This window comes from Dendrobates tinctorius, unplaced genomic scaffold, assembly GCF_039654945.1.
Source record: "Dendrobates tinctorius isolate UK_male_01 unplaced genomic scaffold, ASM3965494v1 ptg000063l, whole genome shotgun sequence".
NCBI classification, from domain to species: Eukaryota; Metazoa; Chordata; class Amphibia; order Anura; family Dendrobatidae; genus Dendrobates; species Dendrobates tinctorius.
Genome location: NW_027361731.1, coordinates 14,613,658 through 14,626,826, shown reverse-complemented (window position 1 = coordinate 14,626,826; position 13,169 = coordinate 14,613,658). Strand labels below are relative to the sequence as shown.

The window sequence follows — 13,169 nt, the reverse complement described above, 5'->3', positions numbered from 1 at the left end:
CATCCTCAATAATCAGAACCTCCCACTCCCATCTCCAAGACTTTACACGTGCTGCGCCAATTCTTTAGAATGCACTTCCCAGGTCAATACGATTAGTCCCCAAATCCCTACAATTTTAAGCGTGCCCTGAAAACTCATTTATTCAGACTGGCCTACCGCCTCAACACATTAACCTAATCTATCCCTGTGTGGCAGTCAAAAGTTTTACAACAACAAGGTTCCCCGCATCATGTTCCCACATGATTTATGCATCTATTAGCCCTCTTTGTCTGTACTGTTACACACTTAACATTATAGCTGGTCCAAACAATCAGGGCAATTACCACCCACCTTTCGTGTCTACCTCTTTCCTCATAGATTGTAAGCTTGTGAGCAGGGCCCTCATTCCTCTTGGTATCTGTTATGATCTATGTGATTATTGTTATGCTGTAATGTCTATCATCTTTACAAGGCCCCTCTGAAATTTAAAGTGCTAAGGAATATGTCAGCGCTATAGAAATAAAATTTATTATTATTTTTGATGATCAATAAAATACGATTTTCCAGTAAATCATTTTTCACACTCTGGGTATGGTAATTGAATCTCTGTGTTGCATTTTCCAGCGGTGTCGGCACTTGTGTTCCTGGGGTTCCTGTGAGGTTGTTACATCATATGAAACCTGCCCTCACTCAGCACTGGCATCACCATCCTCACCTTCAGACAAATAAAAATCACAAGTAAGTCGGAGAGCAGCCTCAGCCCTGGCTTCCAGTTGATATTCAATACATCCAAAGGCGGGGACAGTATAGCTGGCACTGATTGGGAGCCAGGCTAGTGTGTCGTAACAACCTCACGTGAGCCTCGGGAATGTGAGTCCCGACACTGCTGAAACAGCGTCGGCATGGAAGCGGAGATTAATTTATTTATTTTAACGAGGCCAAACATGAGGAATGACAAGAGGTTGTCAGTTCCAACATTCTGAACATAAAAAGAGCTTCTCTCCTGTGTGGCTGCTGTGATGTTTATTAAGAGTTGATTTTCAAGCAAAATAGTTACCACATTAAGAATATAAAAAAGGCTTCTCCCATTTGTGACCGATCTGGTGTCTAAGAAGAGATGACTTCTTCACAAAACATTTTCCACATTGTGAACATGAAAATGGCTTCACCCCTGTGTGAGTTCTCTGATGTCCATCAAGATTTGATTTAGTTACAAAAGATTTCCCACATTCTAAACATACAAATGGTTTCACCCCTGTGTGAGTTCTCTGATGTGAATCAAGATTTGATTTAGCTACAAAACATTTCCCACATTCTGAGCATGAAAAAGGCTTCTCCCCTGTATGAATTCTCTGATGTGTGATAAGATGTGATTTACCTGTAAAACATTTCCCACATTCTGAACATGAAAATGGTTTCTCCCCTGTGTGAGTCCTCTGATGGTAGACAAGACTTGATTTCTCTGTAAAAAAATTCCCACATTCTGAACATACAAATGGATTCAACCCTGTGTGAGTTCTTTGGTGTTTATCAAGATGAGCTTTCCGGTTAAAACATTCCCCACATTCTGAACATGAAAATGGCTTCTCCCCTGTATGAATTCTCTGATGTGTGCTAAGATGCGATATATGTCTAAAACAATTCCCACATTGTGAACATGAAAATGGCTTCTCCCCTGTGTGAGTTCTCTGATGTACGACAAGACTTGTTTTCTGTGTAAAACATTTCCCACATTCTGAACATGAAAAAGGCTTTTCTCCTTTGTGAATTCTCTGATGTTTGAGAAGATTTGATTTCTGTGTAAAACATTTCCCACATTCTGAACATGAAAATGGCTTCTCACCTGTGTGAGTTCTCTGCTGACTAACCAGAGAATAGTTATTTTCTACTGTGTGAATGATTTGATGTTTAAGAAAAGATTTTTCTAAAGGAAAACTATTTCCATATTCTAAACCTGAAAATGATTTTTTTGCTTTGTGAACAGTTAGTTTTCTAATGCTTGTTTTGTGACTTTGATTTTCCTTAGTAGTCTGTAATGAATCAGAAGACAGGATCTGTTTGAAAGGATCAGATGAGAGATTATCGCTGTGAAGGGATGATGGTATATCTGGAGTAATAGCAGTCACTTTAATTTTATCCTGTGGAATCTCAAGACCATCTAATTTAAAAATTGAAGATGCCAGTTGTCCCTCTGATCTCCTGGTACAGTCATCTGCCAAGAAAAAAATCAATAATTAATTTTGAATAAAATATCCTTGACTTAATTTTTCTACATTTCTACTTAAACGGTCTGTAAAAATAGCAATTTATGTAAAAATATTGATTTTCCAAGACAATGACAGTTCATAGGCTAATAACCTCATAAGATGAACGAGTGGATCGTGGAGCTCAACTGTTTGTTCACTCTGCTTCCCAAATATCGAATAAAAAGCCACCAAACTATTGTAGGCAAAATACCAATAAAAACTCTAGTCACCTGAAAAAAAGTCCCCACTCAGGTACATCATCTGTCAGTGGAAAAACAGGTTTCCACATTATTAGTGGCTCAAAGTCTTTTGAAAAGCAGCATGGCTTCTGTAAACCAATCCAGCAATATCAGCTCTGCCGGAAGGTGACAGATACAAGCTTGTTTTCTCTGGTTCAGTCCTCTGTGCTCAGCTCCCGGCTTTTTTTTATTAATTACCTATTGTGACCCTGGCCTGGTTACTGACTACTCTTGCGTCTTCTGATTTGATATTTTCTCTGCCTTCCTGTTTCTGACCCGGCAACCCGACTACTCTTCCCATCTCACACAACAGAACAGCAGGTAACAATGTGGCCCAAGCCTAGGGGTCTCTGTGTAAGTCCAAATCCATGTGTATCCTTTAAAAAATGATAAGCAAGGCAATCCCTGGTATATGGAAAACGGAATAGATAGCACCAAGCCTGTTCGTAGTAGCCATCTTTTGAGCTGCCAGGTGACTATGAACAGGGCCCCGGATATATTGTGTCTCCAAACTATTCCAGCAAGATTTACATTCAAATAGCTAAATGGCGCTCCTTCTCATCTTGACTCCGCCATGTGCCCAGACAGTGGATTACAACAGTATATAAAGTATTGTTGGATTCAAGAGAAGTTGGAAAATAATTTGTAAGGTCCATTTGTTTCCTATTAACTTTGTAATTCATCAAATAGTTATCACCACATAAAGTAACACATGTCAAATTTGAAATATGGGACCTGATTAGGAAGATAAAACTGGCTGTGGGAAGTGGTTAAATCAGAGTATTTGGGGAACTAACTTCTGTAGTCAAAAACTATAGTATAGATACTGAAATAATCAAACTCAACAGTCTTCATCAGTAAAACACAAGTAACTAATGGTGAAATGTCTCTTGAGCAATTACAGTATGTGGCTTGGTAATCCCCGCATGTTGTGTGGCCAACAGTCGCGAAATATGCGGCTGCGTGGAGTCAAAAAAGTTACAAAACAATTTTTTACTGTATAATGACTTGTATACAAGGCAAAATTAAAGTATTTACTAAAATATTAGAATTTATAGTAAAAGGGAAATTATTTTTATTTAAAAACTTGGAAATTTCAGTGTCATTTATGAAGAAAGCAAGTAGTGCCAAAAATGAGGGACTCCGATGCACCCTGTATTAGACATAAGGGAGGTCCTCCTACACATTCTGTTAAAATTTTCATGCAGTGGTACTCCTAAACTCAAAGCTATACGCGATGTGAATATTCAGCTAGGAAATGGACCCAAATTAACAAACAATTTTAGAAGAGGATCAGATAAAATATAGCCTTTATGAATAAGCAACACTAAAAAGGTACCAAGAAATGGGACCTATTAAAAACTGCTCTAGTGCAAAATTGTGAAAAAAAAAAAAATAGAAAAATGGAAACAACTGTGTGTATTCTATATATGGATTGAATCCATGGTACAAAATCTCAATTGCCAATTGTGTTGTGGCACTATATCAACATATGAACAGATGTACGACCATTTTATTGAGGCCCGTGCCAATCCACATACAGGAACCATGGTGTCATCCGTAATCTACTACATACCAGGCCTTACCATGTATTAGTCATAGGGCTCATAGCCTGATATAATTGAGTAAGATTTGTATAATGCAAATCGGGAGATTTACTTAGGAACACCAACAAGGAGGGTTGTCACCAATATTCTTCCAACTGGTATCCCTCTCACTGAATGCAGAAAATTATTATATGCCCAAAATTGGATTAAAGATTTGTATTCCCTAAATCACATAATCACAAGCCAAGGACATCCCCATAGGCTCCATGCAGATTACAAGATCTCTCATCAATCACTGCATTATAGCACAATGGGAGTCCCTACCACAGGTTCGTGGGCACACAGAATAGGACTTCTACCGAAAGCCAAATTAGTAATAAATTGGAACACTCTCACCAAATGTAAATGGGGTTGTCAATACCACTTTTCTCCATCATGCAGCATATGGCGGATGTTCCAAGAACGACTTTCCGTTTCGTCTCAGACTCATCAGGGGAGCTGTTTGTCGAGCCTCATTGTGTAAAGCTGCTAAAGGTGCTGCGTGCAGCTGTCCCGGGAAGCCTAATCGCATTCTTCCGGTGAGTGGAACGCATGCAGGGTAATACACTCCTCCCTCCTGCTTGCTGGAACGCATCACGGCCGAAGTGACACACACGCGTCCCTTCCGGTACGCCCAAGCTTCAAGGATCATCTTAACCCCAGCTATTGCCAAGGAGATGAAAGGATGCTACTTCGTGCCGGTCTTCATGGTAACTACAAATGCATTTGTATGTAGTCCAATGGGAAGAGGGTCATTTGACACCTCAAACTTATTGAGATTTTCACCAGAAAGACAATGGTGTGCTTGGTTTTAACGTAACTTTATTCTTTCATGAGCTATTTACAAGTTTATGACCACTTATAAAATGTGTTCAAAGTGCTGCCCATTGTGTTGGATTGTCAATGAAACCCTCTTCTCCCACTCTTGACACACTGATAGCAACACCGCCGAAAAAAATAAAGTTGGATCCAAAATTGCTGACTTCAAAATGGCCGCTATGGTCACCACCCATTTTGAAAAGTTTCCCCCCCTCCCGTATATACTAATGTGCCACAAACGGGAAGTTGATATCACCAACCATTCCCATTTTATTTAGGTATACAACCAGTACTCTCTTTTGGCTAAAATGAATATAACACGAGGGTCACGGGAAAGGCAGCAGTACAGAAAGTAGAAAGTCTGCCATATGTGCCAAGTTCCCTATAGCCAACACTTTCCTGTCTCCATCATGACTACTCCCCATATCCTCCAATCTCTTCCTATGCATTGCCCTCCTCAGCCCATCCACATAGGAAACTTGTGTGTGTACTAGCCTTTGTTGTACTCCTGTTCCTCCTCTTCATTTTTAGCCAATCGGCACTGAGCAGATTAAATGAGGCTGGGCTGGGCAGTATCTCCCAGCTTCATGTCTTTTTCCATCTCCACCTGGTCTGCATGCAAAACTTCATGTTTGTCAGCAGCAACTGTTTAAGTAGGCACAGAAGAGGAATCATTGTGCTGATGATGGCGTCCTCACTGCTCACCATCTTTGGGAAGTTCTCAAAGTCTTGAAGAAGCGCAAACATGTCAGACACCCATGCCCACTGTTCAGTGGTTATGTGCGGAGTCTGACCAGAATACCAAGCATGTTGAAGCTGGTATTTCACAACTGGTCTCTGCTGCTCACAAAGCCTTGCCATCATGTGCAGTATGGCATTCCAATGCATGGTCACGTTGCAAAGGAATCGGTGAGCTGTGCTGCTGAAACACTGCCAGAACAGCGGTAGCTATAGCCGACTTGTGGAAATAGGTGCCCATGAGGCATACTTTGACCAGATGCTCGGTCGCACTCGGCTTCATGTAAGTGCTGAACTTGCTTGTATTAGCAGATTTATGCTGTGCACTTCGCTGTAATTTCAGGATTGTCTGTTAGTTTATGTTATACTCCTTGTTTTGCTAAATAAAGTTTATTTGCTTCAACTTTGGTCTCAGATTCATTTTATCCTACAGAATCAGGTTCCATAGTACTTCATAATTATTACAGGAGCATAGAGTTAGTGGAGGAATATGGGCCACAAGCAAGTGTGATGTACCCCACACACAGCAGCACTCTGGGAATGGGACATGTTTTGTCTGTAGGGTGCCAGAGTGTGCAGAAGCAGCAGCTCGCCAACAACTACCTCGCTCAGTCACCTTACACAAGAATGGTGCATGTGTGAGCTTGACATTTAGTAGGGTCTGTGGCGAGAGCCACAGCTCTGTCTGGTGTTATTCTTTTCAATAACTCTTGTTGTGAGCTAATTTTCGGGTTTGCCTCTGGCTTCTGGTGAGGGTTATGGAGCTGGCTGTGCTGACAGAGGAGTAGTGAGTTCTCTATCTGGACTCCCTCTGTTGGTGAAGGGAGGTAATGAAGCTGATCTAAATGGCAGAGACCGGCCACCTGAGGAAGAGGACTGCGATTGGACATCAGGAGTTTCCGATTGGATTTAAGGCAGCCAACTCCCTAGTTTCTTGCTGGTGATTTTTCCTGACTGTGGCTCCTGGTTTCCAGTTTAGTTCCTGCCTTCCTAAAGCTAAGTTTTCTCTGCTATTTTTCATATGAGGTTTTGTCTGGTTTACTTAGATTTTGTGTTCAGCCAGCCCTGGCTGGGACTGGGCTGAATCCCCATTTTTGTCTCTGATCAGTTGATCTCTTTTGCTCTATCTTCAGAATACACCTGAGTGCTGATATAGGGATTTGAAGTCTAGTGACTTCAGGGCCTTTTTCTATCAGACGTGTTGGACATTCTTTTTGGCAGGGTTTTTTGCGTGATTGCAGACAGCAGCTTTTCTTTCCTGTCCTTTCTAGTTAGCGAGGGCCCCATCGTTTGCTCAGCCTATCTTTCTACCTGGGTCTGTGTTTTCATCTTGTTTCACCGACAATACATGTTGGGGGCTGTCTATTGCTTTGGGGTCTGCTCTGGGGCAGTTTAGATTTTCCCTTTCTTTAGGCTTTAGTTGTCCGGCCATGACGAGGCGTCTAGGACCACCGTAGGCACGCTCCACGGCTACTGCTAGTTGTTGTGGATAGGATCGGGGTCTGCAATCCGCTAGTTATCAACCGCTCCGGTTTTCTGGGCTTAGCTTGCTTTCCGTTTTTTCCTCCTCGGTGACTCATTCATAACAAACTCTGCAGCGGTGTGTGGTTTGTCTACTAGACAAATGAGCTTCAGTGGAGTCTGTTTCCGCTTTGCTAAGGCAGTGCTGCAGAGTTTCCAGATGATGTGGACATAATGCTCTGAGATAGCAAATCAAAGATGACAGATGAGCATTAGGGGCTGCAGGAACTGGAGTAGGAAGTGGGGGAAACCTTGAAAGAAATAGGGCCAGCAATCCTCTACATCGGTAGCACATGTGCCATGCCAGGGTGGGACTAGGGCCCAGCCTCTACAATATTCACTCAGCGTACCATTAGGGAAACACCAAGGTTACTTACCGGTAGCCGTTTTTTCCAGAGCCCATGACGGCACACAGACAATATCTGCCCAGTCAGGACAGGAACCCTACTGAAATAAAAGGGTGGTACCTCTCCCTCACTTCAGTTGGTTTACAGAGCATGAGAGGCCCCCCAGGTTAGTACATATGGTAAAACTATCACCACATTATATTTAACTAAAAAAGCACCCAAACTATAGTGCACACCAAAGGAGTGATAAGGGGGGGAATATACAGGTGCTGTCATGGACTCTGGAAAAAACGGCTACCGGTAAGCAACCTTGGTGTTTTCCCGTCTCCCATGACAGCACGAGACTTTGGAAGAATTAGACACCTTAGGGAGGGACCACAGCTTGTAGCACCCTTCTACCAAAGGTTAGGTCAGTAGGGGAAGATAGATCAAGTCAGTACAGCTTGAAAAAGGTTGAAGGTGAGGACCAAGTAGCGGCTTTACAAATCTGTTCAATCAATACCTCAGCCTTCTCTGCCCAGGAGGTAGCCATGGCTCTGGTGGAGTGAGCCTTGATGGCTTCTGGAACCGGAGTGCCACTTGCAGAGTAGGATAACATAATGGCCTCCCTGATCCATCTGGCAATGGTACTCTTAGCTACCCCGTACCCTTTCCTACTACCCTGAAAGGCTATAATCAGGGACTGATCTTTCCTCCACTGACTATTCACTGACATATTTTGTAGTATGGCCCTCCTTACATCCAACGCATGAAACTTTTGCTCCCCAGGGTTTCTAGAATTATCACAAAATGATGGCAAGGAGATCTCCTGAGTTCTATGGAACTTAAGGACCACTTTGGGGAGACAGAGTGGTTCTAAGACCAGATCCGGCCTGTCATCAAAAATCTGAGTATATAGAGGGCATATAGACAGAGAATGTAGGTCGCTCACTCTACGGGCCAATGTTAAGGCTACTAGTAATACTGTTTTCAGTGTGAGTAGTTTTGATGACAACTCCTGAAATGGCTCAAAGTGGTTAAATCTTCCAAGACTAGATTTAGGTTCCAGGGTGGTATCTTTGGGATGATGACCGGCCTAGACCTACCACAAGATTTTATGAAGCGGGACACCCACCTATTGGACGTTAGGTTGCACTTGTATAGGGCCCCCAGAGCTGAGACTTGGACTTTGAGGGTGCTGGTTGCTAAACTGAGTTGCAGCCCCACCTATAGAAACTCTAGGATAGGTCCCAATGGAGCTACATCTCCTAAAAGGTTCCCCCAAGAAGTCAAGGAACTTTTTCCATGTTCTACCGTAGATTCTGGATGTTATAGGTTTCCTACTCTTCAACAGGGTGGAGACTAACCCTGGTGAGAATCCCTGTCAACTCAGTAGCGCCCTCTCAAATTTCAGACTGCCAGATGGAAGCCCTTCACCTGAGAGTGGTCCACTGATTCCTGGGAAAGCAGGTCTAGAACCTCCGGTAAGATCCATGGATCTGTTACTGACATGAGTCTCAGAAGGGAGAACCAAGGCCTCCTCGGCCAGAATGGAGCTATGAGAATTAGTCTCACCCAGTCTTCCCCGATTTTCCGGACTATCGGAATCATCGTTATTGGGGAGCACGCGTAGGCCAGGGAGAAGTTCAAGGGTATTTGTAGAGCATCTACTGCGAATGGATGTTCTTTTAGGTTTAGTGAGCAGGACTTCCTGACTTTCCTGTTGTGTGAGGTGGCAAACAGGTCTATCTCTGGTTTGCCCTAAGCTTGCGCTATTTGTTGGAAAACCTGGGGGTTTAGGGGCCATTCCCCCTGCGACCCAGGAGGTCTGCTTGTATATTTTCAACGCCCCTTATATGTAGTGCAGTGATGGACAACAGGTGTTGTTCTGCTAACTGGAAAAGTAGGTTTGATATTTCCATGAGGCCTCAGGATCTCGTACCCCCCATTGGTTGATGTAAGCTACCACTGCACGATTGTCCGTCATGACTCGAGTGTGGCGGCCCCGAAGTAAGGGGAGAAAATGTTTCACGGCCTTCTCCACTGCCCACAGTTCCTTCTTCACATTTGAACATGATCCCTTTCTAGCGAGAAAAGGTCCCTTGTATTGAGTGGGATCTTAGGTGTGCTCCCCACCCTATAGCACTCGCGTCGGTTGTAATGATGTCCTCGACTAGTTTTTGCCACGGGACACCAGCTGTCAGACACTCTACCTTCCACCAGAGTAGGGACTCTCTTACAGCCTTGGAGAGATATAGTTCTTCTAAACGCCCTTTCAATTGTTTCTGTGCTGACAGAACTTCCCACTGCAGCTGTCTTAGGCCTCTATCACACTTCCATTTTTGACGAAGATCCGCCGATTTGGAAAAAAAACGGATCCGCCATTTTTCTTTGCGGATCCGTTTTTTTCCCCATTGACTTTCATTATTGGCGGACCTTGACGGATTGCCGTCCGTTGCATCCGTTTTTTGTGAGGATCCGCCACAATGTTGGTGTCCGTCAACATCCTCAAAGATTTCCAAACGGAGCTTGCAACGTTTTTTTGGGCGGCGGATCCTCCAGACACTGATTTAACCCAAAATTCTGTCTGGGTGCCGGACACAAAAAAAAAAAAAAAAATTCTCTCTCTCTCCCCGGCCAGCGGTTCCTTTAAATTCCCTCATTTTGCAGATCCATCAAAAAACGGATCCCGTGGCATCCGTTCACATCAGTTAGGAACGGATCCGCTTGTCCGCCTTTTTGGCAGATTTTAACTGACACAAAAAACTGAAGTGTGAAAGAGGCCTTAGGTGGAACTGCGCCCATCCTACCACGGGTATACAAGATGTCAACGAGCCTAAAAGGGACATTGCGTTCCTCAGTCTCAAAGCCGGCCTTTGCATTTCTGTGCGAGCTAGGCCCCTTATCTTGGCCACTTTATTCTCTGGTAAGAGGCAGAGCTGTCGCTCGGAGTCCAGTATTAACCCTAGGAAGGATTGCACTTTTACTGGTGTTAATCTTGACTTTGGAATGTTTACTATCCATCCTAATTCTATTAGAGTTGATGTCACCTCCTAAATTTGCTGAGTGCAGTGGGTCTCGGACCTCCCTACCACAAGGAAGTCATCCAGGTATGGGACGATCACTATGGCCTGGGAGCAAAGAAATGACATTACTTCGGCCATCACTTTGGTCTGTCTACAGCCCCCAGAGTCTTCACCAAACGGAAGGGCTGTGTTTTGATAGGGTTTGACCTGACCTTGGACATAGAGCGCTACTATCAAGTACTTCCAATACTCCCGATGGATTGAGATATGATAGTAGGCATCTTTTAAGTCTATCACTGCCATGAGGCAGTGTTGGAACAGGACTTTTGTGGCCGTATTGATTGACTCCATTTTGAAGGAGCAGTGGTCTACCCACTGATTGAGTTTCCTCAGGTTGAATATGGTTCTCCATGACCCATCTGGTTTTTGTTACAAAAAGAGGGGGGAGTAGAACCCCCTTCCTTCCTCCTCAGTTGGGACTTCCTGTAGTACTTGTTTCTGCAATAGTCCCAAGACCTCTGTCTCCAGGGCCAGTTGTTCCTCCTAGGACTTCCATCGGGCTGTCATTATAAAAGTTTGCCTGGGTGGACGGATGAATTTTATTTTTAAAAACAGTATTTGACTATATTTAAGACCCATGTACTGGGGGAGATGCTTACCCAGGCAGAGAGGAAGAGAGAAAGCCTTCCCCCTACCTCTGACTTGATGTCATTGAGGAGATTTTTTTGGAGGCTGTAGAGGGCCCTTTAGACATGTAGCCCGATCCTCTCTTTTGTTTAAAGTCCCAATTTTTCCTGTCTCCGGGGGACGACCCCTGTTAAATCTTATCCTCCGAAAGGACGGTTTTTTGGATTCTCCAGGAAATCGGGGAAAGCCTTTCTTCTTATCCCCGCGTACTCCAATATTTCCTCCAGTTTTTTGCCAAAGAGGAATTGACCGTCACTTGGGATGGAACACAGTCTATGTTTGGATGGCAAATCCCCCGGACACCCTTTAAGCCACAGGGCTCGTCTTGCCGCATTGGATAAGCCTGCCGCTCTAGCCGTTAACCTTGCGGAATCTGCCAAGGCATCTGCTGGGAAAGCCGCTTCTCCATGTACCAATGTCAGGTTAGATAGTATCTCATCCCTAGGAACTTTATCCTTAATCTGGTCCTCTATTTGTTGTAGCCAGACCATAAGGGCATGAGCGGTACAAGTACCAGCTATTGCCGGTTTCAATCCACCTACAGATGCTTCCTAGATATGTTTCAAGAAGCCATCTGCTTTTTTATCAAGCGAGTACTCTAATGGTAGAGACAAACTTTTTGAGGACTTAGCCAAGGCACCATCAATTTTTGGGACTTTTTCCCCAAGTTTCTGAGTCTTTCATCTCAAATGGGTACCTCCTTTTTGATGTGGAAGGTAAGGTACCCGACCTCTCTGGATTTTCCACTCCCTGTCAATTAAAGCCTTTATCTTGTCATTCACAGGGAAGGTGCGTTTTCTCTTCTCCTCCAGCCCTCCGAACATAACATCCTCCAATGACTTGTGTTTTTTCCTCCTCAAGGCCCATTGTAGACCTGACAGCCTTGACCAATTTTTCTACATCCTCCGTTGGAAAACACGGACGGCCCCCTATATCACTGTCCGGGGAGGATTCTGAGGACTGAGTAGAGGAGGCGGCACAGGGGGACAGGGATCTTTCCCGACCTTCCTCTACTAGAGAGGCCTCTGAATCGGAATCCCTTTTGCGGCTTCTTTTACCTGTCTTTTTAAGGACTGCCTTTAAGGAGCCTTTTACCTCCTCTTGTATTATGGCTCTAAGGCTAGTAAAATCAGGGGTCTCATCCCGTATAGTTTTATTTATACAGTCAGCGCAGAGAGGTTTCTGCCACTGAACTGCCAGCGGGTTTTTGCATAGGGCACATTCTCGGTTCTTTGTTTCGCCGCTAGACTTCCTCGACCCCTAGTGATCAAACAGAAATATGGACCCCGTTACCATAAGGGTGACATTCATGTAGATCACTCACAATGATTTTACACCGGCCAGCGTTTTCTTCATGGGCGCAGCCATCTTGGATCCGGCGCCCACCCCCGACATCACGTGGGCATGCCCATTCCCAGCGTGCCTTGTGCGTGACGTCAGAGGGGCACGACCTGGAAGTGACCGCCCCTCCTGGATGATCTGGATGCCTGCAGAGGAAGGATGGCTGCTCGGCAGACATGGAGGAGCCCCTGGACCCCCGCCAAGCTGCAACCACGCCCGCATAGACGCTGAGCCCCCTGGGGACCCGCAGACGGTGCTTCCACCCCCGACGCCCAGTGCACAGGCACTGCCTGTACTTCCACGCTGGCACAGGGGTGGGCAGCAAGGGAAGAGGAAGCGAGGGAGAGGTACCGCCCTTTTATTTCAGTAGGGTTCCTGTCCTGACTGGGCGGATCTCCTCTCTCTCATATGTGCAGTCATGGGAGACAGAAAAATATAGCATCCCTGAGCACAAGCAATTGTCTACGTGTTGGATGTTAAGTGCACAATCATAGTAACCACATTGATAAGGGCACGGGTGATAATGGTGGACACGTGCTGGTAAAAGATGGGTACGCCACACCGGGACAAATAGTGGCGGTTGGGGACCGAGTAGCGAAGGACCAAATGTGTACACCTGTACCATTCCATTTTTTAAAATTTATTTCTAACTAAGGAAATT

The 13,169-nt window shown here is 44.6% G+C and overlaps 1 protein-coding gene across 1 annotated transcript in view; it reads right to left on the bottom strand.

The window, feature by feature from the left end:
- Positions 1 to 491: 491 nt before the first annotated feature.
- LOC141094286 (uncharacterized) overlaps positions 492 to 13,169 on the bottom strand; it is a 1,055,204-nt gene continuing 1,042,526 nt past the window's right edge. Inside the window, exon 7 of the mRNA XM_073580123.1 lies at positions 492 to 2,191. Coding sequence (XP_073436224.1) covers positions 1,041 to 2,191 — 1,151 coding nt within the window. The 3' untranslated portion in view covers positions 492 to 1,040. The remainder of the gene's footprint in view (positions 2,192 to 13,169) is intronic.